Below are 23,315 nucleotides of genomic sequence, written 5' to 3' on the forward strand. Positions count from 1 at the left end.
TTCAATACAAATATATGAATATAATTTTTAAAATAGTGCGGCAAAACATGGGTCAAGAGATCATTGTTTAAACACCTATTATTCTTCTCTCACATTGGGGAACTGAGTTTTTAAAAACCTGAAGACAGTTAATAAGCTTTAAAACAGCCATTAAATAATGCTTTAAAGTAAAACCTTTTCTTTTCTTTTTCAGGATAAACTCAAAGCTGGCAATGCCCTAGAATTTTTGGGTCTTGAAAGGAAACAATTTGAATGACTGAATTTGCTACAAAGGCAAATTTCAAGAAGACATTTTACTTTTGCTTTTAAATACGTATCACATATGCATTATTGAAATCCTATTTTGAACTCTTTTATCCAGAAATAGAATATATCCAAATACCCTAAACCATTCATAACAAAAATGATTCTCATGTTTTTATTCTGAAAAGAAGTACATTATTTCATGTGCAAATCAAAAATTATTTTCTGACAGACTTTAAAATTAATGGCAGAAATAAAAAGCAAAATGCCATTAATGATTCATATGAAAAAAATAACAGATTCATCCTAGAGGGTTCATGTAGGTTCTCTACTTTGAGCAAATATTTGTTAATAGGTCCCAAATAACCTGTTTTTATTCACTTTAAATACCTTCCATTAGCTCAGAAGTGGGCCGGGAATGCTTTAGAGTCCAAAAAAAAAAAAAAAAAATACACATTTTCCATAGTCTCTAGGAACTTACAGCCCAATTAAGGGGGCAAAATACATGTTTATGGAATAATTACTAAGCAATAAAACATGCATGTCACAGAATTTCAGTTAAGAAAAATTCACTTGATTCCAACTTTGGGCACATCTTCACAGAAGCTGGAACTCGAGATGAGTCTATAAAGATGAATAAGGCATGTTAAGAGTTGGAAGATGGTAAATAGGAAGGCAAAACAATGGGAACATAGTTTCCATATGAATAAGAACTTACCTATTCTGGAGAAAAGTTTCAGTATGTAATTTACTTTTACCAGAAACTCTTTCCATTTGAAATACTGAGGAGACTGTGTAAAGCAAGCTGTGGAGGCTGAGCAGGGCAATACCAGGGTAGCCTGTTATACTCACTGCATTTCTATTCATTCCACCTGGTCTGCTGAAGATGAACTTGGTTCTGGGAGGGGTGATGAACATCTGTGGTTCATGTACCTCTGGCTGAATTCTAAAACGTAATTTTTCAAAATTACCCGCTTGCTTTAATTGTGGTTTTCTGGCGTTTTGTTTTTGTGTGGGGGTTTTTGGCCTCATCGTGGCATGGGGGATCTTAGTTCCCTGACAAGGGGTTGAATCCATGCTTGCCCCGTGCAGTGGAAACACAGTCTTAACCACTGGACCACCAGGGAAGTCCCATCCTCTTGATTCATTCATACTTCTTTTCCCTCCTATTAGTCAAGAGTTGAGTATGACATGTAATTTGTACTGATTTAATCTTTGCTAAACTACACTCATCCTATTATTTTATTTTAGTCTATAACTCCCATCTCTTTCTTGCTCCTCCTGTTGCTTTCTAAGACTTTACCCACCCAACACTTTGCTTGTTACTCCAATCTGCTTCAAAAGAAAAAGTTGAGTCAAACAGCAACATGAAGCATATGTTATTATTTTTTACTTCCCCATTCTTTGAGGGAAGATGTCTTGTTTCTTTTTAAATATTCTGTATTTGAGCACTTTTAACATAATGTTTGAGGACTGCTTTATTATGAAAAGTAACCTGATCATCTCATTCAATGTAATTTTAACAGATATATAGATAAATACATAGTTTAAATAGATTTGGGGTATATTCATATTCATAGAGTATTTATGTGATATGCCAGGGTTGTAAGGCAGTTCCACACACTGGGGACATAGAAAGTTAACAAAAAGGATAAAATCTGTTCTCTGATGAAACCTACAACCCGTAGGGTAAGAAACTATAAATAAATAAAGGAGGGAGGACAAAGAAAGGAGAAATGGAGAGCAAGAGGGGAGAAGGAGGGAGGGAAGAAAAGGAGGGAGGGAGGAAACTTTTCTTATACTGATAAACATTATGCAGAATTAAAACAAGAAGATGTATAGAATGACTCGGGGAAGGATGGGAGATAAAACATTAAGTTGTAGGGCCAGGGCACACCTGTTTAAAGAGGACTTTGAACTAAGACTTGAGTAACAGAAAGAAATGGCCATGGAGAAGAGTCTTCTGGGGAAGGGCTAGAGCAGCAAAGGCTCTGAGGCAGAAAAGAGCTGGGGCAGAGCTTGTGAGCAAGGGAGAAACAGGGATGAAGCTGAAAAGCTGGCCAGATAAGTAAGCTGTGGTCGAGAGTTTAGATGTTCATATTAAGTATTTTAGTAAGCCAATGGAGTTTTAAAAATAGGTTTGTGACATGCTCTGTCTTATGTTTTTAAAAAACACATTAACAGCTCTGTGGAGAATTATTTTAAGGTGTCAAGAAATGATGGTGACATGGGCAAGAGTAGTAGAACAGGGACAGTGACATGGGGTTGTAGGGAGAAGCAACAGCACTTGATAAATGTGAGGACAAGGGCAAATGGGAAAGAAAAAAATCAAGGCTGATTCCCAGGTGTCTGTGTGTGTTCAGACCATAGTTTGTTCAGTCTCCTACATTTGGACATTATATGTAATTTCCAATATTTTGCAATTACAAATAATGCTGCAATAAAATCAGGTTCATTTGTGATATCACACATAAGGGTAACTCCAACATAGATTTGATCAAAGATTTAACTCCAAGATAAGGTAAAACTATGCAGACACCAGAAAAGATGAGAAACTTCCTCTTTAATCCAAATATAAAGAAGGGCTTTCTAATGATGTCCTTTCTGTGCAATAATTCTGGGGACATTTATCCTCTGTAATGTAGCGAAGGCTATTAAACTCATCCATACTTTAGACAGAAACCTTGACTCCTAGTTTTTTTCACTTGAGCATCTGGGTTGATTTATTTTACCATTGTGAGGAAGACTGACAAAAACAGGTTTGGGAAGAAAGAGAATCAATAGCTCTGCTGTTGGACTTACTATATTTCAGATGTGTCTTAAACATTTAAGTAGGAATGTCCATAAGCAGTTAGGTACACTATTTTGGGGAGTTAAAGAGGGAAGTTGGGAAGAGGGCATCAGTATATAGAAAGTATTTAAAGAAATGAGACTGGATGAAATCACCAGGAGAAAAAGTAAAGCAGAGAACCAAAAGAACCCAAGACTAATTACTATGATTCACCAGCACTGGAAACTAAGTAGTGCTCAGTGAGGTAGGAAGAAAACCAGAAAAAATGTATTCAGAAGTAAGGGGGAGACAATGTTTCAAGAAGGCCTAATAGCTTTAGGCATTAAAAAATAAAAAATATAAATTATTATGGTACTGGGCTTTGGTGGTACAGGGGCTAAGAATCTGCCTTGCAATGCAGGGGACACAGGTTGGATCCCTAGTCTGGAAAGATCTCAGTGCTTCGGAGCAACTAAGCCCACGAGTCACAACTACTGAAGCCCTTGCACCTTAGAGCCCGTGCTCCGCAACAAGAAAAGTCACCGCATGAGAAGCCCATGCACCGCAGCAGAGTAGCCCCTGCTCACCACAACTAGAGAAAGCCCACGCACAACAACAAAGACCAAGGGCAGCCAAAACTAAAGTTTTTAAAAAATCTTTTCAATACATTGGTACTTAGTACTTGGGGGCAGAATCATATGCTCTCAGTATAACTCAATCCCTTTATCTCAAAATAATTCCACTTCCTATAGTCCCAATTCTGATCAATGGCATCACCCAGTCACTTAAATTTTCTCCTTCACCCATATCAAACCTGACATTAAGTCTGATAGATTCTGCCATCTTTACATCTTTCACTTATCTATTCTGTCTTCCCTAATGCTTCCAACTAGATTCAGGTCCTCAACTCTCATCAAGATTATTGATATTATCTTTTATGTATATTCCTGCTTCTTGGCTTAGTCTGGCATAATCCACCTTCCACCCTATGGCCAGAAAAAATTTTCCAAGTATGTATCTGATAGCATTGCTCTTTCTCTAGTGCTCTTTAAAATTCCTCAGGACCTAGAATGATGGTTTCTAGGCTCTGAGATGTCATTAATCAGTATTTTCCCCTTTTAAAAGTTGTACTGATATTGCTAATAGCAGACACTTCTCAATTTGAATTGCAATTGCTATCTTCCCACTAGACTGGAACTTCCTTGAGAGCAGAAATGATGACCTAATTAATTTGCATCCAACAGTATTTACTGAGGGTGCACCATGTACACTAGGTGCTGGGATAATGTAAGTAAAAACAAACATGGTTCCTGCCCTCAGCTGCGCTTATAATCTAGTTAGGGAGACAGGTATCAAACAAGCAACAAATTGATGTAAAATTGCTACTGTGACAAGAGCTAGGAAGGAGACACACATAGTGTATACTACTACTACTACTAAGTCGCTTCAGTCGTGTCCGACTCTGTGCGACCCCATAGACGGGAGCCCACCAGGCTCCCCCGTCCCTGGGATTCTCCAGGCAAGAACACTGGAGTGGGTTGCCATTTCCTTCTCCAATGCATGAAAGCGAAAAGGGAAAGTGAAGTCGCTCAGCTGTGTCCAACCCTCAGCGACCCCATGGACTGCAGCCTACCAGGCTCCTCTGTCCATTGGATTTTCCAGGCAAGAGTACTGGAGTGGGGTGCCATTGCCTTCTCCACACATAGTATATATAAAGCTTAAAATACGGGACATGAGCCCATTAGAGTTGGGGAGAGAATTTTCAGAACTGTTGCTTCAGCTGGGTTCTGAAGAGCAGACAACAGCTAAAAGGTAAAGAGGCAAAGAGGAAAGAGAAGAGCACAGAGAGAAGAGCATAGATGAAAGCCTTGTGGCAGGAGAGAACACAGCAGGAAGGGATACCACTGGGGCTGGAGGTGAGAAAGCAAGACATTCTTGGTACAAAGAGACAAGATCACATGGATCCACACACTGGTTTGAGGAATTTGATCTATCAAAAGGCTGTGAGGTTTTTAATTAGGATATGTCAGGGAATGTTTAACAGTAGGATTCCTGTGTGCTGTTTCCTGTCTCTCTTGAGCCCTCTGTTCCTTATCAGTTCCTGTCAGGAACGAGTGGAGCGGCAAGCCGCTCCCAGGACTGAGATCAAAGAGATGGGATGCTTGCATAGGATTTCCTTCATTAGCTTTTCCATATGGTGAAAGGGATGATTTACAACCCTCTTTTGATATGGATGTCTTTTGGCTTTATGGCCTCTATTACTCCTTGTTTCCTTGGTAACCTGTAAAGTCTGGTCTTTTGATGTTTATCTGAAGAAGCTACCTTGTAATGAGCTATATATACTCACACAGAGTTCAATAAAGGACCTTTGTCCCACTAGAGACTTGGGTCCCTGTGTCCTTCTTTCTTTCTTTCTTTTTCTCTCCCTCTCTTTCTGACTGATTCTCTGGAGTGTGGAAGCCTGCCGAGCTCATTTTCCTGCCCAAGCTTTCAAGACCTCTGAAGACCTCTTGAGAGGGTGCCCTGTGCCTATGTGAATGGTACAAGCCCTGTCCTAGGGTTTTATTGGTTTTCTGCATAACCCAGGGAATATTAGCCTCTTTCCTTCTTTCACTTTCTTATTGTTGACTCTGGACCACCAGGTTCCAGTCCATTAAAGGACTGCAACAAGGATATAACTAGTTGAAATTTGAAAAGACCCTTCTGGCCCTAACACGGCACTTATCACACCCAAAATCTCAAAAATCTCTCAAGAAAATCCCCCTTTTAGGCTTTTCTCTCCCTTCTTATCTAGTATATGTACTTTGCCAAAACATAGCCATAGGGGGAAAAAAATCCCACCACCATCAGATTCCAAAGGACAACTCTTCATAGTCATCCAAGTATTTCTCTTCCTTGGACTGGACCCTTCTCCAAATTTTCTACCTCCCCTAAAAAGGAAGCCAGTTCTAATTCAACCCAATATTTATTACCCAACCAGAAAACTTACACCTATATTCATCGAAAAGAATGATACAAATGAATTTACAAAACAGAAACTCACAGACATAGAAAACAAACTTATGGTTACCAAAGGGGAGAGGGATAGATTGGGAGATCAGGATTGACACATACACACTGCTGCTGCTGCTGCTGCTGCTGCTAAGTCGCTTCAGTCATGTCTACTTTGTGCGACCCCATAGATGGCAGCCCACCAGGCTCCCCCGTCCCTGGGATTCTCCAGGCAAGAACACTGGAGTGGGTTGCCCTTTCCTTCTCCTACTGTATACTAAATAGATAACCAACAAGGACCTACTGTATAGCACAGGAAACTATATTCAATATTTTGTAATACCCTATAAGGGAAATTAATATGAAGATGAATATATAAAGTATTATATATAAATAAAATGTTGTTGTTTAGTTGCAACATCATATTTTACTTAGGACTCTTTTGCAGCCCCATGGACTGTAGCCCGCCAGTCTCCTCTGTCCATGTGATTTCCCAGGCAAGAATACTGGAGTGGGTTGCCATGCCCTTCTCCAGAAGATCTTCCTGACCCAGGGGTCAAACCCTTGTCTCCTGCATTGGCAGGCACACTCTTCACCGGGGAGGCCCAAAATAAATACCTACAAACATAAATAAATATTTATTTAAATGTAATTGAGTAGACCAAAGTTTGTTCAGGTTTTTCCATAACATCTTATGGGAAAATCTGAACAAATATTTTGGCCAACCCAATATATATAGCTGAATCACTGTGATGGACACTTGAAACTAATCAACTAACCAACTAATCAACTATAGTTGATATCATAAATCAACTATGCTGCTGCTGCTGCTAAGTCACTTCAGTCATGTCTGACTCTGTGAGACCCCATAGATGGCAGCCCACCAGGCTCCCCCATCCCTGGGACTCTCCAGGCAAGAACACTGGAGTGGGTTGCCATTTCCTTCTCCAAAAAAATCAACTATACTTCCATTTAAAATATATATATTCAATTATTTAAGATGAATTTAATTAAAATAAATACCAACTTCATATTTGTTTAGCTTACAACGATTCTGAGGCTTTTTCCGAAACAAAATTGAACAAAAGTGAATAGAAGTTTCCATTTCTGAATATAAAACACTGCTCACTTTTATTAGATACCTAATAAAAATTTTTAAGTTCATTTTTGAGAAGTCAATCCACAAACATGGTAGAAGAGTTCAAAAGCATTAAATTCAATGTATGTCACCCAGAGGGAGCCAATTTTATCTGTTGTCTGTATATGTGTATTTTCGTAAAGGTAATCTATAATTATACAAGTACTGACTATGCCAAAGCCTTTGACTGTGTGGATCACAATAAGCTGTGGAAAATTCTGAAAGAGATGGGAATACCAGACCACCTGACCTGCCTCTTGAGAAACCTTTATGCAGGTCAGGAAGCAATAGTTAGAACTGGACATGGAACAACAGACTGGTTCCAAATAGGAAAAGAAGTACGTCAAGGCTGTACATTGTCATCCTGCTTATTTAACTTATATGCAGAGTACATCATGAGAAACGCTGGGCTGGAAGAAACACAAGCTGGAATCAAGATTGCTGGGAGAAATATCAATAACCTCAGATATGCAGATGACACCACCCTATGGCAGAAAGTGAAGAGGAACTAAAAAGCCTCTTGATGAAAGTGAAAGAGGAGAGTGAAAAAGTTGGCTTAAAGCTCAACATTGAGAAAACTAAGATCATGGCATCTGGTCCCATCAGTTCATGGGAAATAGATGGGAAAACAGTGGAAACAGTGTCAGACTTTATTTTTTTGGGCTCCAAAATCACTGCAGATGGTGATTGCAGCCATGAAATTAAAAGACACTTACTCCTTGGAAGGAAAGTTATGACCAACCTAGATAGCATATTGAAAAGCAGAGACATTACTTTGCCAATAAAGGTCTGTCTAGTCAAGGCTATGGTTTTTCCAGTGGTCATGTATGGATGTGAGAGTTGGACTGTGAAGAAAGCTGAGAGCCAAAGAATTGATGTTTTTGAACTGCGGTGTTGGAGAAGACTCTTGAGAGCCCCTTGGACTGCAAGAAGATCCAACCAGTCCATCCTAAAGGAGATCAGTCCTGGGTGTTCATTGGAAGGACTGATGCAGAAGCTGAAACTCTAATACTTGGGCCACCTCATGTGAAGAGTTGACTCATCGGAAAAGACCCTGATGCTGGGAGGGATTGGGGGCAGGAGGAGAAGAGGACGACAGAGGATGAGATGGTTGGATGGCATCACCGACTTGATGGACATGAGTTTGGGTAAACTCTGGGAGTTGGTGATGGACAGGGAGGCCTGGCGTGCTGCGATCCATGGGGTCGTAAAGAGTTGGACACGACTGAGCGACTGAACTGAACTGAACTGAAGCTAACTTAGGGCTTCCCAGATGGCGCTAGCGGTAAAGAACCCACCTGCAAATGCAAGAGACTTAAAAGATGTGGGTTCAATCACTAGGTTGGGAAGATCCTCTGGAGGAGGGCGTGTTAGCAACCCACTCTAGTATTCTTGCATGGAGAATCCCATGGACACAGGAGCCTGGAGGGCTCCGGTCTGGTCCACAGGGTCACAAAGAGTTGGATATGACTGAAGTGACTTAGCAAGCAAGCTAACTTCAATTTGGACGCATTATAAAACTCTATATTTATATTCCCTTCCCCACCGATGTTGTATGTTTTTGATATCACAATTTACATCTTTTTATCTTGCGTGTCTCTTAACAAGTTTTTGTAGTTATAGTTATTTTTACTACTTTGTCTTTTAATCTTCAAACTTTGAAAGTAATTAACTTATCACCTTTACAACTTTATTCTGATTTTTCCTACATAACTTACCAGTGATATTTATCCTCTAATATGTTTTCCTGCAGCCAATTAACACTGTTTTGTTTCAGCTTAAAGAAGTCCTTTTAACATTTCCTAAGGCCAGTCTAGTGGGGATGAACTCCATTACCTTTTGCTCGTCTGGAAAACTCTCTCCTTCAACTCCTAAGGACAGCTTTTCTGATATTCTTGATTGGCAGCTTTTCTTCTTTCAGCACTTTGATCCCTTCTTTTTAATAGGGGACTAGTATTTCATTGTATAGATATATCAAACTATTCAATTCTCAAATCATGAATGGTCATGCTTCCAGTCTTTTAAAATTGCAAACTACTACTAAGAATGCCCTTAAATGATGTTTAACATCTTTTCAAATGTTTATTTGCCATCTGTATCACTTCTTTGTGAAGTATCTGTTCAGATCCTTTGCTCCCTTTATTTTTTTTTTGGCCACTTAGCATGTGGGATCCTAGTTCCCTGATGAGAAATGGCACTCATGTCCTCCTGCATTGGAAGTACAGAGTCTTAACCACTGGACCACCAGGGAAGAGCCCCCCCTTTGCCCATTTTAAAATTGGGTTGTTTTCTTATTGAGCTTTAAGAGTTATTTGCATATTTGGAACACAAGTCCTTTATTAGAAAGTGTTTTGCAAAGCCATTTTCCTTGTACTTTCACTCTCTTAACTGTCTTTCACAGAGCATAAGTCTTTAATTTTAATAAAATCCAACTTAATTTTTTCTTTCATGGATCATCTTTTGGTGTTATATCTAAAAACTCATTGCCAAACAAGTCACCTAGCTTTTCTCCTGTTACTTTCCAGAATTTTTAAAGCTTTGCATTTGACATTTAGGGATATGATTACTTAAAATTAATTTTTGTTAAAAGTGAGATCTTTGAGATTTTGTGAGATTTGCGGGGGTTTTTTGCGAGATAAATGTCCAGTTGTTCCAGCGCTATTTGTTGAAAAGATGATCTTAATTTAAGTGCCTTTGCTCCTTTGTCAAAGATCAGTTGACCATATTTCTATAGGTCTATTTCTGGGCTCCCTATTCTGATCCACTGATGTATGTCTATTATTTTGCCAATATACACTGTCTTTCATACTGTAGCTTTGAGGTTGGGTAGAGCCCATTCCACTTCTTTGGTATTGTGTAGGCTATTTTGGGTCTTTTGTCTTTCCAAATAAACTTTAGAATCAATTAGTACTTATCTATAAAAGAACTTGATAAATTTTTTATTGGGATTGCATTGAATTTATAAATGAAGTTGGGAAGAACTGACATCTAGTGATGTTAATTCCTGGAATCCATGAACTCAGAATATCCTTCCACTCTATTTTCTTTAATCATAGCTTTATAGTTTTCTATAAACAGATCCTGTATATATTTTAGATTCACACCTGTTTTATTTTTTATAAACGATATTGTGTTTTTAGCTTCAAATATCAATTATACATGGCTGGTACACAGGAAAGCAACTGACTCTTGCGTATTATAATTCTGCTATAGTCACTTACTAGTTTCAGTTTTTTTTAATACTCAAGATTTTCTACATGAACAATTATGTTACTAGGAACCAAGTCAGTTTTCTTTCTTTGTTCCTGATCTGCTTAGCTTTGATTTCCTTTTCTTACAGGATTTATGGGACAACTTTGAAAGGAGTGATGAGACGGGAGTCATGCTTTAGTAGGAAAGTTTCTCACCATTAAGCATGATGCCAGCTCTAAGGTTGTATTAACTTCACTAAGTTGCATAAGTTCTCTTACATTCCTAGTTTGTTAGAGCTTTTATCATGAATGAGCGTTCAAGGTAGACACTTTTTAAGTGTTGCTTTCAGTCAATCTGCCCTGGAACTTCTAAGCAAGGTAGGTAAGAAAGTTATTTAGACAACCGTTCACGCCAGGTGACTACCAAAATACCTCAATACTGTGTGTGACGGGGGGCCGGGGGGGGGGGGGGTGGGCAGGGCAAGCCAAGATACATCAGTACACTGAGCGTCGGAGCGCCCAAACGATGACAAAAGCCTGCAGATTTAATCAAGAACTCAATGAAAGTACCAGTTGCCTTTAGAAGTATGTCTTCCTGTGCTCTAATCTTTGGCAAATAGGAGCCTGGTGGGCTTACCGTTCAAGAGGTCGCCAAAGTCGGACACGACTCAACAACTTAACAACAAAAATTTAAAACTTAGAAAATTATTCACACACAGTAGGCGTTGGCTCAAAGCCAGAGACGCACCCACTCCCAGGGTGGAGCTCTGCGGAATTTTCTCGCAGGAACAGGAGAAAGGGTTAATGAATACTGTTACCATATTCAACACTGATAATTTTTTTCCTCAGTTGTTTTTACAGCACCTGCTTCTCTTCAAACTTCTCTTTAAAATCAGATATTAAAAAACCACTACCGAAACGGACTCGAAACCTAGTTTGGAAATCCAGCTACTCTGATTGCTAATTGGATAACCTTTGGCAGGCAATTAAAATAAACCCTCGGCCTGCGTAGTCGTGGAATTCAAACAAGATAATGTAGAGGAAAAGCACTGAAGAACAGCACAAACGTGGAGCGTCATTTCTTCTGCACCCTTTCTCAGGTAGGTCCCTGCCAGAACCACCCGTTGGGGGAAGACTGTCCGCCACTTGAGAGTAGGGAGCCTACGATATTGCGCAGACAGACGCTGTGAAAAATAGAGATGTGCCGCGCGACTGCGGCACAGCAAGGTTTTGTTTTTTTTCTTAAGCGCTGCCAGACTCCAGATTCCAGCATCGCCGGGATTTGAGAGTTCACGCCCAGGACATATGGCGCAGCCGCGTGCCCGCCTCTCTTGTCATCCGACCCGAAACCAGTCTCTCCCTTCCTCTCCACCACGCCCTTAGCCCAGCCAATCCTAGACCCAGCATGCACCGCGCCGACCTTTCCCTTCCAGCCGACCCCCACCTCTGGGCGCCTCCAAATGACAAGCGGCGCGGAGCATTGTGGTCCCGTACGCGAGAGCGAGGATGGAGGCAGGAAAGAGAAAGCAAAAGGCTTGGGCGAGCCGATAGGGCGGTCCCCGCGCACGCGCACGCGCGGCGACGGGGGTGAAAAGGGGCAGTGCCTGGTCTACGGCGAGCGGAGTGGGGCGGGGTCGCGCGGCCTTGGCGGGGAGTCTGCGAGCCCGGAGGGGCGGGGGGTGGGTGAGGGAGCGGGCGGAGGAGGAAGTGTCATGGCGTCGGGCCGTGGAGCTTCTTCTCGCTGGTTCTTTACTCGGGAACAGCTGGAGAACACGCCGAGCCGTCGCTGCGGAGTGGAGGCGGATAAAGAGCTCTCGTACCGCCAGCAGGCGGCCAACCTCATCCAGGAAATGGGACAGCGTCTCAATGTGTATCCTTTCTTATTCTTGGCCTTCCGCCGCTCACGCCCTGTCCCTCTCACTACTCGCCCGGTCGCCGGGCCTGGTGCCCCGCGAACATGGCGCCGTCGCCTCGGCCTTTGCTGGGCCTCGGCCGCGCCGTAAGGGAAGGCAGGTTCGGGTTCGGAAGGTCGCGAGCGACTGGCGGAGGAGTGGAGGAGGAGGGGAGACCGGGAATGCGGGCCGGGAGGCTGCGTTGTGTAATCTGTTTGGGGCTGCGCGTGGTGGCGGCGGGGGATGGGAGTGCCGCCCAGACGAGAGGGGACTTTTAGGGATTATCGCAGAAAAAAGGCGGTTGCTTCCACTTCTCGTCCGAGAGGGGCTTGAGAGCTAGCTCTCCCAGCGAATTTGATGGCGGTTCTCTCGTACCTGGGGAGCGCACGGGAGGTCTTTATATTCTTGACAAGGTTTTGTATGGGTGTGTGCGCGCGTGTTTCAACTCTGATTTGAGGTTTAGTCAGCCGTAGCCATTGATCAATCCTTCCTGGGCTCGCTTAATTTCAATATTAGAGCGAAATGCTCGGCATTTGTTGTTACTGTTAGTATTACCATTTCGGTGTGGAGCCTTTTATAACCGCCAGCCCCCACCCCACCATCCTGTGGTTATTTATTTATTTACTTATTATTTACAGTTTGGGGATTGGTTTTGAGTGAACGGGTGGCGTTGGAAAAGGACCGTAGATCGGATATTTTCCTTCAAAATTGTTTTGGAAAGAGATCTTGTTTTTCTCCAATATTTCCTAAATGTTACGTTCCAGCTCTCAGCTTACAATAAACACTGCGATTGTTTATATGCACAGGTTTTACATGCACCATTCTTTCACCAAATTCAGCAGATATGTAAGTACTATTTTATTGCACTATTTTATTGTTTGTTTTTACTGCAACCAAATTTTAAGGTACAATCGATACGTAGAAAGGAGTTGGTCGTGGATTTTACTACTGTATTTAGTGTTCCAAGTTAACAGTGAAGGTGAATGGCTTGAACATTTTGCTTCAAATGCGCGGTTTCTGGTTCGTTGGTTTGTTAGTTTTTTAATTTGGGATGACAAGCTGCCAGGCGCTGTGTCAGGCTCTGCCGGGTCTTTTGAGCTGAGAGATAAATCAGAAGCATTTCTTTTCTCAAAGAGTGTTTATTACATTTGTATGCATTTAAGTTTTATATTCGACATTTAAACAATTTAAGGTAATTAAATTAAACAATTTTAATGTACAATGTGATGGGGAGACGCGGTCATCTGTATTCATATTGTTTCAAATAGTATGAATTGGGCTTAGTTTAATTGCAACTTTGTTTTGTAGTAATCCTTTGAAAGAACTGTTTTGCTATTTTAGCAAGAGTATTTCACTTGTTAACACAATTTAAGTTGTCAAACGTTATTTATCACAGGTTCGCATTAGTTGTCTACTTAAATTTTTGGTGATTTGAATTGTATCTTGCTTCAGACAAAACTATGTCGTGTATGTGTATAATTAGTTTGAAGTTCATCTTACCTTGCAATACTAAGGTACTGATTTGGAACATATGCTGTAAATCTTGTGTGTCACAAATTGAGTAGTGGCTTTTAGTTGCAATTTTAAATTATGAAACAGGGCAGTTGGGTGTGTGCTCTTTTCAGAGAAACATGCATACTGTGTTGTACCTGTTAACAAAACTACGTATCATTTAGAAATACTTTAAGGTAAATATTTTACCTTATTTCTCACCATGTTTTTTACTCATAGCTATTATTTTAGAATGTTACTCTGAAAGGTGTGTGGAAAAATTGACCATGGAAGACTTCATGCATGGATTGTTATTAGACCTTTTAAGAAAACAGTTTTTGAAAAGGTTCTTTTTTCGAGTTGGAAGAAAGGAAAAGCTTCATAGTTTAGATTGATTCCTATATTAATCTCTTCTGATCGTAAATCTGACTTGGTTTATCAGATTGGCATATAGGTTTATCTTAAAAACAATATACATTTCTTATATACATTTTGGTCTCTTGCAGTCTCCATAGCTTCTACTCTTCATCTTTTAAATCTGTGTGATTCTTGTTCTGTTTTTATTTCCCTGGTTATTTCTTGTGCATGGAACTTAGATCAGTGATAGTGTTGGGAAGAGAGAGGAAACCTTTTTGGTAGTAATATTTAGATTGAGAGAAATAGCATTTTTATTTAAATTGTCTTCTAAGGCAGTAGTGAACTGATAAATACTAATATGAATATGACTTAAGTAGCCCTGGAAAATACTGGTAGGAGTCACAAATTAAAATAGTTCTGGAAATTCTTTGTGTGGCTGCAGATGCCCATTTGCTTGCTTTTCTACTTCAGTAATGATTTCACTACAAGACTACACTTCTCATTTTGAACCATCCCTCTTTCATAATTTGTCTCTATGGCCTGTTTGGTATGCTTTAAAGCAAATGCTTACAGCCAAAATTCACAGCTGTAACTTTAAATTGACTGGTGAAGCCCAGGTCGCTGGCATTCTAACCCTTGTTATTTTATTAAATGCCATCGTTTAGTAAGAAAGCCAAAGTACTCATTTTTATTACCCTACTTTCTGTCTTATGTGTGTATAAAGGCAAACCTCAATGTTGTACAGAGTTGTTATTAGCAGAATAATTGAAATCTGATGTTAGTTTCTGTTTTGAGAAGTAAATTGCACTCTTCATTTCTAACCATTGTCTTTTTTACCTTTGCTATTATATCAAAAGTGGTTTTAATATTTGTGTTGGTGCACTTGCAACAATTGCACAGCCTCACTCTTTTATCTTTTTTCCTATTCTTTTAGGGTGAAGGGGGTGGTCTCAAATTGAATGTGAGTCACTTTTAAATTCATATTCTGCCACATTATTGGGAATAGTTTTCTTATAAGGCTATAATGGAATGTCATAGTAAACTTTAAAAAGGTTTAAGTCATTACAAAGTGAATTAAACACCATTTGGTAAATTAAACCATAACAAGCTTAAATTTAAAGATGTTGGTGACAAAATATATCCAATCTTATAATAAATATGCTTTCATTATATTAAAAAATTTATGTGGCTTTATTTTTTCTCACATTGACAAATTTAAAAGTAAAAAATCCCCTAAAGGTCAAGTTGCTCTTGTGTTAAAAATCAGTGTCAACAGAGCTGTCTTTCATCATTGTCGGTTTCTCTTTTTAGAAGGTTGGCTTGCTATCAGCAGGAAATGAGTTTTATATGTAACCTAATTACATAAATCTATCTTTTGTTCACTGGATGCAGTAAGATTTATGTAATTAAGATTAGTAATTGAAGAATGGCCTTGCTGGATCAAGCTCAAGATGAATCTAGTAAAGTGTATAAAAAAAGCTCTGGAAACAACAGTGCCTCCAAAGTATATCCTGTGGGAGAGCATTGTCCCCTGTGTCAGTCATAGAGCACATATTGACTCAGCTTCTCCTAGAAACTCTGTTCATTAGTTTGTTTGGTTAGTCAAGCTTACAATGCACTTGTTTTCTTGTATTAATTCCAAGTCTTATGAGTTCTCTTCAGATGAGGTTGTAAAGAACACATTCTTAGTATTTTTATTGGTCATTGTTTAGTTTCCTAGCATTTCTCCAGTTCATGGGGTCATTTTAATCTTCTCTTTACTTTCTTTAGATCTGTTGGCCTCTTTCTTGAACTGCAGCAATTGAAACATTTATGCCAAACTTAAATGTATTTTATTAGTTTAAGGTATCAAATACATGGTTAGCTATGTAGAAAACGGTAGAAAAGGGGATATGATAAACCTCCCTCCCATCTAAGTGTCTGAGCCCGGTGCCCTACACCATTGCTGTTCACTGTCTTCGTGTGCCCTTTCAGAAATACTTTTTGCTTGTGCAAACATTTGTGTGTATCTTTATCAGGAGAGGAAAGGGTTTTTGTTTGTTTTTTTCACAGGCATTGGATCCAGCACATAGCAGCAAATGTAAAAACATACAGAATTGGACTGATCCCAGTTGGGGACAGATGTGGCTATTGCTGGAGAAGTAATTTTTAAGGTGGCACTAGCAAAGGATGGTATAGATTTACCTAGTGGTTCTCAGCCAGAGGCGGTTTTGCCCACCACCCATTTAACAATGTTTGGAAACATTTTGGTTGTCACAACTAGGGGAAGGGGTACTACTGATACATAGTGAATAATAGAAGCCAGAGATGCTGCTAAACATCTTACAGCGCACAGGGTTGCCCGCTAAAGCCAAGAGGTACCTGGTACAAAACGTCAGTAGTGTTAAGGTTGAGAAAACCATGGGTTAACCTAGAGAGTTAAGGAGACTAAAGCTGTGTTATCCTTACTAGATTAATTTTGAGTGTTTGGTGAATTTTCTATGTTCTAGTAAGAAATTGCCTATTCATCTGTAATTCCTCAAGGACCTTAGGAACAAAGATCAATTTGTGATCTTTTTCTAATTTAGGGCTTAAGGGAAACATTTTTGATATCCCTAAAATTTAAAGTTTAAATTTAGTTTGCCTTTCTGTGAAGTACTAATGTGTTCCTTAGCCTCTTATTTGAGCTTTTTGTGAATTTCTTATCATGTTAGCAAATATTTTAGTAGTTTGTCATCTAATTTTGTTTATGGAGGTTTTTGACATAATTTTTTTGACATTAATTTTGCTTTACTATCTGGAGATAAGTGTCTACTATATTCATTTACTGGTTTCATGGGAAGAGTTTCTTGGGCTTCTGTGTTTGTTTTTCCTCAAGTTAATTTTGGTGTGTCGTTCTTAAATATTTATCTGAAGTTGGTTACCCTCTTATTGCAAATAAGGAAGAAAAGAATCATAAAGGTTAAACACTTTGTCTGAAATCACACAGCAACAGAGTGACAGAAGCAAAAATCTCACCCAGATCTAGACTCCATTGTTCATGCAGTTATCACTATTTCTGCCTCAAGTATCTGTTGTTAGGAATCTTTTCATAGCCTTGAAATTTATCACCGAAAGCAGTATATATAAAGCTTTTGCATTGTGCCAGTAGTGATTCACCAGCTTCCTGCATGAGAATTACCAAAATGTTCCTTTAAAATATACTTTAGTGAACTATATCTTAAACCTGTGTAATCAGGATACTTGTGGTGAGACCTGGCATCCTCTCTCTTACTGTTAAAGTAACACTGATATCTGCTAAAGTTGAAGATTGTTCATTTTAATTTTGATTTCTCCTCTGTGTCTCATAATCCATTATACAGTCAGCCCTCTGCATCTGTGGGTTCAACCAACCGTGGATTGAAACTATTTGGGAAAAATTCAACATTTCCAAAAAGCAAAGCTTGTGTTTACCCCACACCAGCAGCTCTTAATATTTACATAGAAGTTCACTAACGGAGAAGGCAATGGCACCCCACTCCAGTACTCTTGCCATGGAGAATCCCATGGATGGAGGAGCCTGGTAGGCTGTAGTCCATGGGGTCGCTAGGAGTCGGACACAAATGAGCGACTTCACTTTCACTTTCACTTTCTTGTGTTATATTAGGTATTATAAGTAATCTGGAAGTGATTAAAAATACAGAGAAGGATGTGGATAGGATATATGCAAGGTTTCCTGTCTCAAAGTACAGGTTTCCTCTCCATCCCTTTCTTTTACTTGAATTTTGTCTGTTGAAGGACCTAGGACATTAGACCTGTAGAGTCTCCACCTGTCTGAATTTTGCTTAGTGTTTGCTCATAGTACAGTTTATCATTTTCCTTTGTTCTTCTTGTTATTCAGTTGCTCAGTCATTTCCAACTCTGTGCAACCCCATGGACTGCAGCATGCCAGGCTTCCCTGTCCTTCACTGTCTCCCGGAGCTTGCTCAAATTCATGTCCATGGAGTCGGTGATGCCATCCAACCAACTCATCCTCTGTCATCCCCTTCTCCTTCTGCCTTCAATCTTTCCCAGCATTAGGGTCTTCTCCAGTGAGTCAGCTCTTCACATCAGGTGACCGAAGTATTGGAGCTTCAGCTTCAGCACTAGTCTTTCCAATGAATATTCAAGGTTAAATTCCTCTAGGATTGACTGGTTTGATCTCCTTGCAGTCCAAGGAACTCTCAAGAGTCTTCAACACCACAGTTCGAAAGCATCAATTCTTTGGCGCTCAGATTTCTTTATAGTCCAGCTCGCATATCTATACATGACTGCTGGAAAAGCCATAGCTTTAACTACACTGACCTTTGTTGGCAAAGTGTTGTCTCTGCTTTTTAATATGCTGTCTAGGTTTGTCAAGATCTTCCCTGTAGCTCAGATGGTAAAGAATCTGCCCGCAATGCAGGAGACCTGGGTTCAATCCCTGGGTCAGGAAGATGCTCTGGAGAGGGGAACGGCAATCCACTCCAGTATTCTTGCCTGGAGAATCCCATAGATAGAGGAGCCTGACAGGCTACAGTACATGGGGTTGCAAAGAGTCAGACACGACTGAGCGACTAACACAGAAGGTTTGTCATAGCTTTTCTTCCAAGGAGCAAGCATCTTTTAATTTCATGGCTGCAGTCACCATCTGCAGTGAGTTTGGAGCCCAAGAAAATAGTCTGTCACTGTTTGCATTATTTCACCATCTATTTGCCATGAAGTGACGGGACCAGGTGCCATGATCTTAGATTTTTGAATGTTTAGTTTTAAGCCAGCTTTTTCACTCTTCTCTTTCACCGTCTTCAAGAGGCTCTTTAGTTCCTCTTCTCCTTCTGCCATAAGGGTGGTGTCATGTGCATATCTGAGGTTATTGATATTTCCCCTGGCAATCTTGATTCCAGCTTGTGCTTCATCCTACCCGGCATTTCACTTGATGTACTTTGTTCTTGTATTCCCTGAAAATTGCCGGTTGGGTCCAGAAATTTTATCAGACTCATGTTAGATCCCTTTGGCAAGACTGCCAGTGCTGTTACATTCTTCAATCAGGACACTGCTAGTGTCTGGTTTCTTTTTGTGGTGTTGACAGCTGTTGATATTCAGTGCCTTGATCCTTTAATTCATTGATGCTCTTAACTCATCATTTTTTCATTTTTAAGTTGTATTTTTTATAGTGAAATGCTGTGATTCATCTACTATTTGGACACTTGCTGGTACAAGTTTATATGGGAAAGGTAGAATAAATACTTGATTCTTGCCCCGTGTTTACCACCTTTGTTGAGATAAAATCCCCACACTGTGCTTCACCTTTTGAAAGTGTACAATTCAGTGGTTTTTGTGTACGTTCATGAAGTTGTGTCCATCAATTTAAGAAATTGTTATTACCCCAAAAAGAAACCCCACATCCGTTAGCCATCTCTTCCCATACTTACCCCAGCCTATTGGACAGTCTCTATAAATGCAATTATTTCAGTCTGTGATCCCTTGTGACTGACCTCTTTCACTTAGTACATGATGTTTTCAGGGTTCATCTATGTTGTACCGTGTATCAGTACTTGATTTATTTTTCATGCTGAACTACCATTATACTACATTTTGTATGGACATTTGTGCTGTTTCTGCTTTTTGGCTGTTATATTACTGCTGTGAACGTTTATGTGTGTTTTGTGTTTCCACATAAATGTTTTGAAACCAGAACCATGTTTTGGTTGCCCTGGTATTTTCCCAGGAGTATAATTGCCAGAGCATATATAATTCCATATCCGTATAATCTGGGATAGTTTCCTCACATATTTTATTATAGCAAGATATTCCAGGTTCATCTTGTACTCTTCCTTTTAATCTTCATTCATGCTTAGTTCTGCAGGTAACTTTATTTGTATTGTTCACTTGAAAGTGAAAGTATTGGTCGCTCAGTCCGACCCTCTGCAACCCCGGTAGCCCGTCCAGGCTCCTCTGTCCATGGAATTCTCCAGACACGAATACTGGAGCAGGTAGCCATTCCCTTCTCGAGGGGTCTTCCCAGCCTAGAGATTGAACCCAGGTCTCCCGTATTGCAGGCAGATTCTTTACCATCTGAGCCACCAGGGAAGTATTGTTCACTGAGAGTTGAAAGTATTCGTCACTCAGTTGGGTCCTACTCTGCGACCCCATGGACTGTAACCGGCCAGGCTCGTTTGTCCATGGGATTTTACAGGCGGGAATACTGGAGTGGGTTGCCATTTCCTCCAGGGGATCTTCCTGACCCAGGGATCAAACCCAGGTCTCTTGCATTGCATGCGGGTTCTTTACTGTCTGAGCCTTTGGTGCTTATGTTGAAATCTCTGAGTCATTTTGTTTGAAGTTCTCTTGAAGATCATGGCAACAGTATTGTCTGACTTCTTAAATGATAATAGTTTGTGCCCTTTATACCCACGGTCAATTTGGGGGTGTAAAATCCTTGGCTCTTGCTTTCTTTTGAGTATCTTAAATTTATGTACACTTTTTTCTTTCCTGGTATAAAGCATTGCTGGCAGTTTGGGTGGTGATCTAATTTTTCTTTCTTTTTATTTTTTTTGCCTAAGTAGCCCAGGAGTTTATTTTTCCCTTTAAAATCAGTAATCTCAGTACAGTGTGTTTTTGTGTTGGTTGTTCTAGGTTGATATGATCAGGTGTGTGATGTTCTCTTCGAATATGTGATTTCATATCCTTATTACTTTATGTTATGAATCGGTTTCTTAATGTCTGTTTGGAGGTGAGTTAGCTTTTTGGTGTTTTTTAATTGTGGTAAAATACAGCATAAGTGTGACATTTAAGCCATTTTTAAAGTGTTTTAGTTCAGTGGCATTAAGTACATTCACATTGTTGTGTAGCCATCACCACCATCCATCCATCTCTAGAACTTTTTTATCTTCACAAACTGAAACCATTCATTAATCAAACTTCACATTTCTCCTTTCCCTCAGCAACCACCATTCTACTTTGTCTATGAATTTCACTCTTTTTGGTACCTCTTATAAGTGGACTCTTAAAATATTTGAACTTTTGTGTCTGGCTTATTTCACTTTACAGAATGTTTTCAAGATTCATCTTCGTTGTAGCATGTGTCAGAATTCCCTTCCTTTGCTAAAGCTGAGTATGTACCACCAATTGTATCACAATTTGTTAATCCATTTTAATCTGTTAATGGGCAGATGTATAGCTATTATAAACATGAGTGTACAGATTGCTCAGTTCCTTACTATCAGTACTTTGGGGTATGTACCCAGATACGGAATTACTGGATCACATTGTAATTCTGTTTTAATGTTTTGAGAAACTGCCATCCTGTTTTCCCCGGCACCAGCACCATCTCATATTCTAGCTAGTAATGCACACAGATGCTAGCTTCACATCCTCTAAGGTTTACTCTTTTATGGTTTTCTGATAATAACCATCATCATGGGTGTGAAGTGATTGAAGTTTTGATTTGCAATTTTCTGGTGACTACTGACATTGGACACCTTTTCATGTGTTTATTGGCCATTTATATGTATTCTTTGGGGAAACATCTATTCAAGTCCTTTGTCCATATTTTAGTTGGGTCTTGTTACTTTATATGAGTTCTTCATATACTTTGAATATTAATCCATTATCAGATACATGATTTGCAAGTATTTTCTCCTATTCTATAGGCCAACTTCTCTTTTTTTCCTAATGCACAAAAGTCTTTTTAACTTTGATGATGTGCAGATTACCTATTTTTATTTTGTTGCTTGTGCTTTTGGTATCATATCCAAATAATCATTGCCAAATCCAGAATAATGAAGTATTCCCATCATCTTCTAAGTTTTATAGTTTTAGTTCTTACATTTAGGTCTTTGGTCCGTTGTGAGTTAATTTTTGTATATAGTATAAGGTAAAGGTCTCATTTTTTCATGCAAGTATTCCATTTTCTCAGTACCTTTTGTTGAATTTTTTTTTAAGAAATTGTTTTGTTGCTGTTTTGGCCGCTCTGGATCTTCATTGCTTTTGTGGAAGCTTCTCTTGTTGCAGAGCACAGGCTCTAAATGTACAGGTTTCAGTCGTTGCAGCACGCTGCTGCTGCTGAGTAGCTTCAGTTCTGTGCGACCCGATGGACGGCAGCCTACCAGGCTCCTCCGTCCATGGGATTTTCCAGGCAAGAGTACTGGAGTGGGGTGCCACTGCCTTCTCTGAGTTGCAGCACGAGGCCTCAGTAGTTGTAGTGCTTAGTTGCTGCAGGGCATGTGAAATCCTTCCAGACTAGGGATCGAACCCATGTCCCCCGCGTTGGCAAGGGGATTCTTACCCACTGTGCCACCAGGGAAGTCCCTGAAGCACTTCTTTCTAGCATGATTTTTGATGCTTAGGGACAACTCTTATAATTTTTTTCTTACAGTGTCTTTGTATGACCTAGATACTTTTTATCGAACTCTTTTGAGAGCTTTAATAAGTAGATGTGCTTAAGGGGAGCTTTTCTAACTTCACTGTTCCTTTGTGTAATATTCAGAAATGCAGCAGGTTTCTTTTTCTGTTCTGGAATTCTTTTTCTATGAGTCTTTGCTGAAGCTGCACCATTACCATTTTTCCTTAACTATAGTCATAGTCCCAAATTCTAAGCTGCAGTACCTAGAACTTGTTGGATATTTTTTAATGAAGCATCTTCAAGGCACAGAAAATAGTTAATTCTAGTCTTAGGGGACAGGGAGTGTTGGGGCAGTTAAGGGATATGGGAGAAATAGCCTCACCAGCCTCTGGGAACTAAAGATGAAACCTAAAAATATATTAGAACAAGCTTGTTGATAATGTATTAGCAAATAGAAAACAGACTTTGAGTTTTTTGCTTCTGTTAGGGCTTTTTGGGGATTAGGAGATTGAAGAGTAACAAAATGACTATGGCTCTTTCTTAAATACAAATGATGTATGCACAAAGTTTATGCCGTAAATTACTTAAAGAGTAAAGACAAAAATGATTTATTTGAAACTGATGGTGATATAACCATTTTTGGTGTCTTAACAATCACGTAAGCTTTTTGTTAATGCAAACTGACCTTGCCTCCAACTATACGGTTGAAGCCAGCAATGAGAGTGAAGAATGTCAGCAGTGAGGGCATCATGAACAGGCAGGGGAGACAGTGGCCAGGAACGGGCTGGAGGAGGATAGAGAAGGGAGGGAGTCAGACTGAGAGGGAGAAATCAAAACATACAAAGGAATAGAAAAAGGGAAGTGTGGAAAAACAATTGGAGCTAGAAGAGAAAAGAAGAGTTACAAGTGTAATCATTAAAGT

General features: G+C 39.8%; 2 protein-coding genes and 1 long non-coding RNA gene across 15 annotated transcripts in view; 2 read left to right on the forward strand and 1 right to left on the reverse strand.

The window, feature by feature from the left end:
• The window catches only part of ACMSD (aminocarboxymuconate semialdehyde decarboxylase), a 62,158-nt gene extending 61,363 nt beyond the window's left edge, over nt 1-795 (forward strand). For 2 of the 3 annotated variants that reach the window (XM_086350614.1, XM_086350624.1), the window contains exon 10: nt 194-404. In XM_086350614.1, the coding sequence (XP_086206740.1) occupies nt 194-256 (63 nt within the window). In that variant the 3' untranslated portion in view covers nt 257-404. Of the gene's footprint in view, nt 1-193 lie in introns of all 3 variants that reach the window. The other variant, XR_015145460.1, reaches the window with a different exon arrangement.
• A 90-nt stretch (nt 796-885) lies between these two features.
• Nucleotides 886-11,916, reverse strand: LOC147378238 (uncharacterized). Its single transcript, XR_015145461.1, has 2 exons — nt 11,778-11,916; nt 886-1,189 (listed from the first exon to the last, which is right to left on the reverse strand). It is a non-coding gene; the product is annotated as an uncharacterized LOC147378238 (long non-coding RNA).
• Nucleotides 11,917-12,018: 102 nt separating this feature from the next.
• Nucleotides 12,019-23,315, forward strand: part of CCNT2 (cyclin T2) — a 34,032-nt gene continuing 22,735 nt past the window's right edge. For 7 of the 11 annotated variants that reach the window (XR_015145450.1, XR_015145456.1, XM_086350560.1 and 4 more), the window contains exons 1-2: nt 12,019-12,203; nt 12,990-13,071. Coding sequence is in view for 4 of the 11 variants with exons in the window: in XM_086350463.1 (XP_086206589.1) it covers nt 12,046-12,203; nt 12,990-13,071 (240 nt within the window). In the remaining 7 variants the exon portion in view is untranslated. Of the gene's footprint in view, nt 12,204-12,989; nt 13,072-15,007; nt 15,035-23,315 lie in introns of those variants that run through there. The other 4 variants (XM_086350452.1, XM_086350474.1, XM_086350489.1 and 1 more) reach the window with 2 other exon arrangements.

The sequence above is a fragment of the Bos grunniens genome, chromosome 2 (genome assembly GCF_055505025.1).
Source record: "Bos grunniens cultivar Pamir isolate PY7600 chromosome 2, Bosgru_T2T1.0, whole genome shotgun sequence".
NCBI classification, from domain to species: Eukaryota; Metazoa; Chordata; class Mammalia; order Artiodactyla; family Bovidae; genus Bos; species Bos grunniens.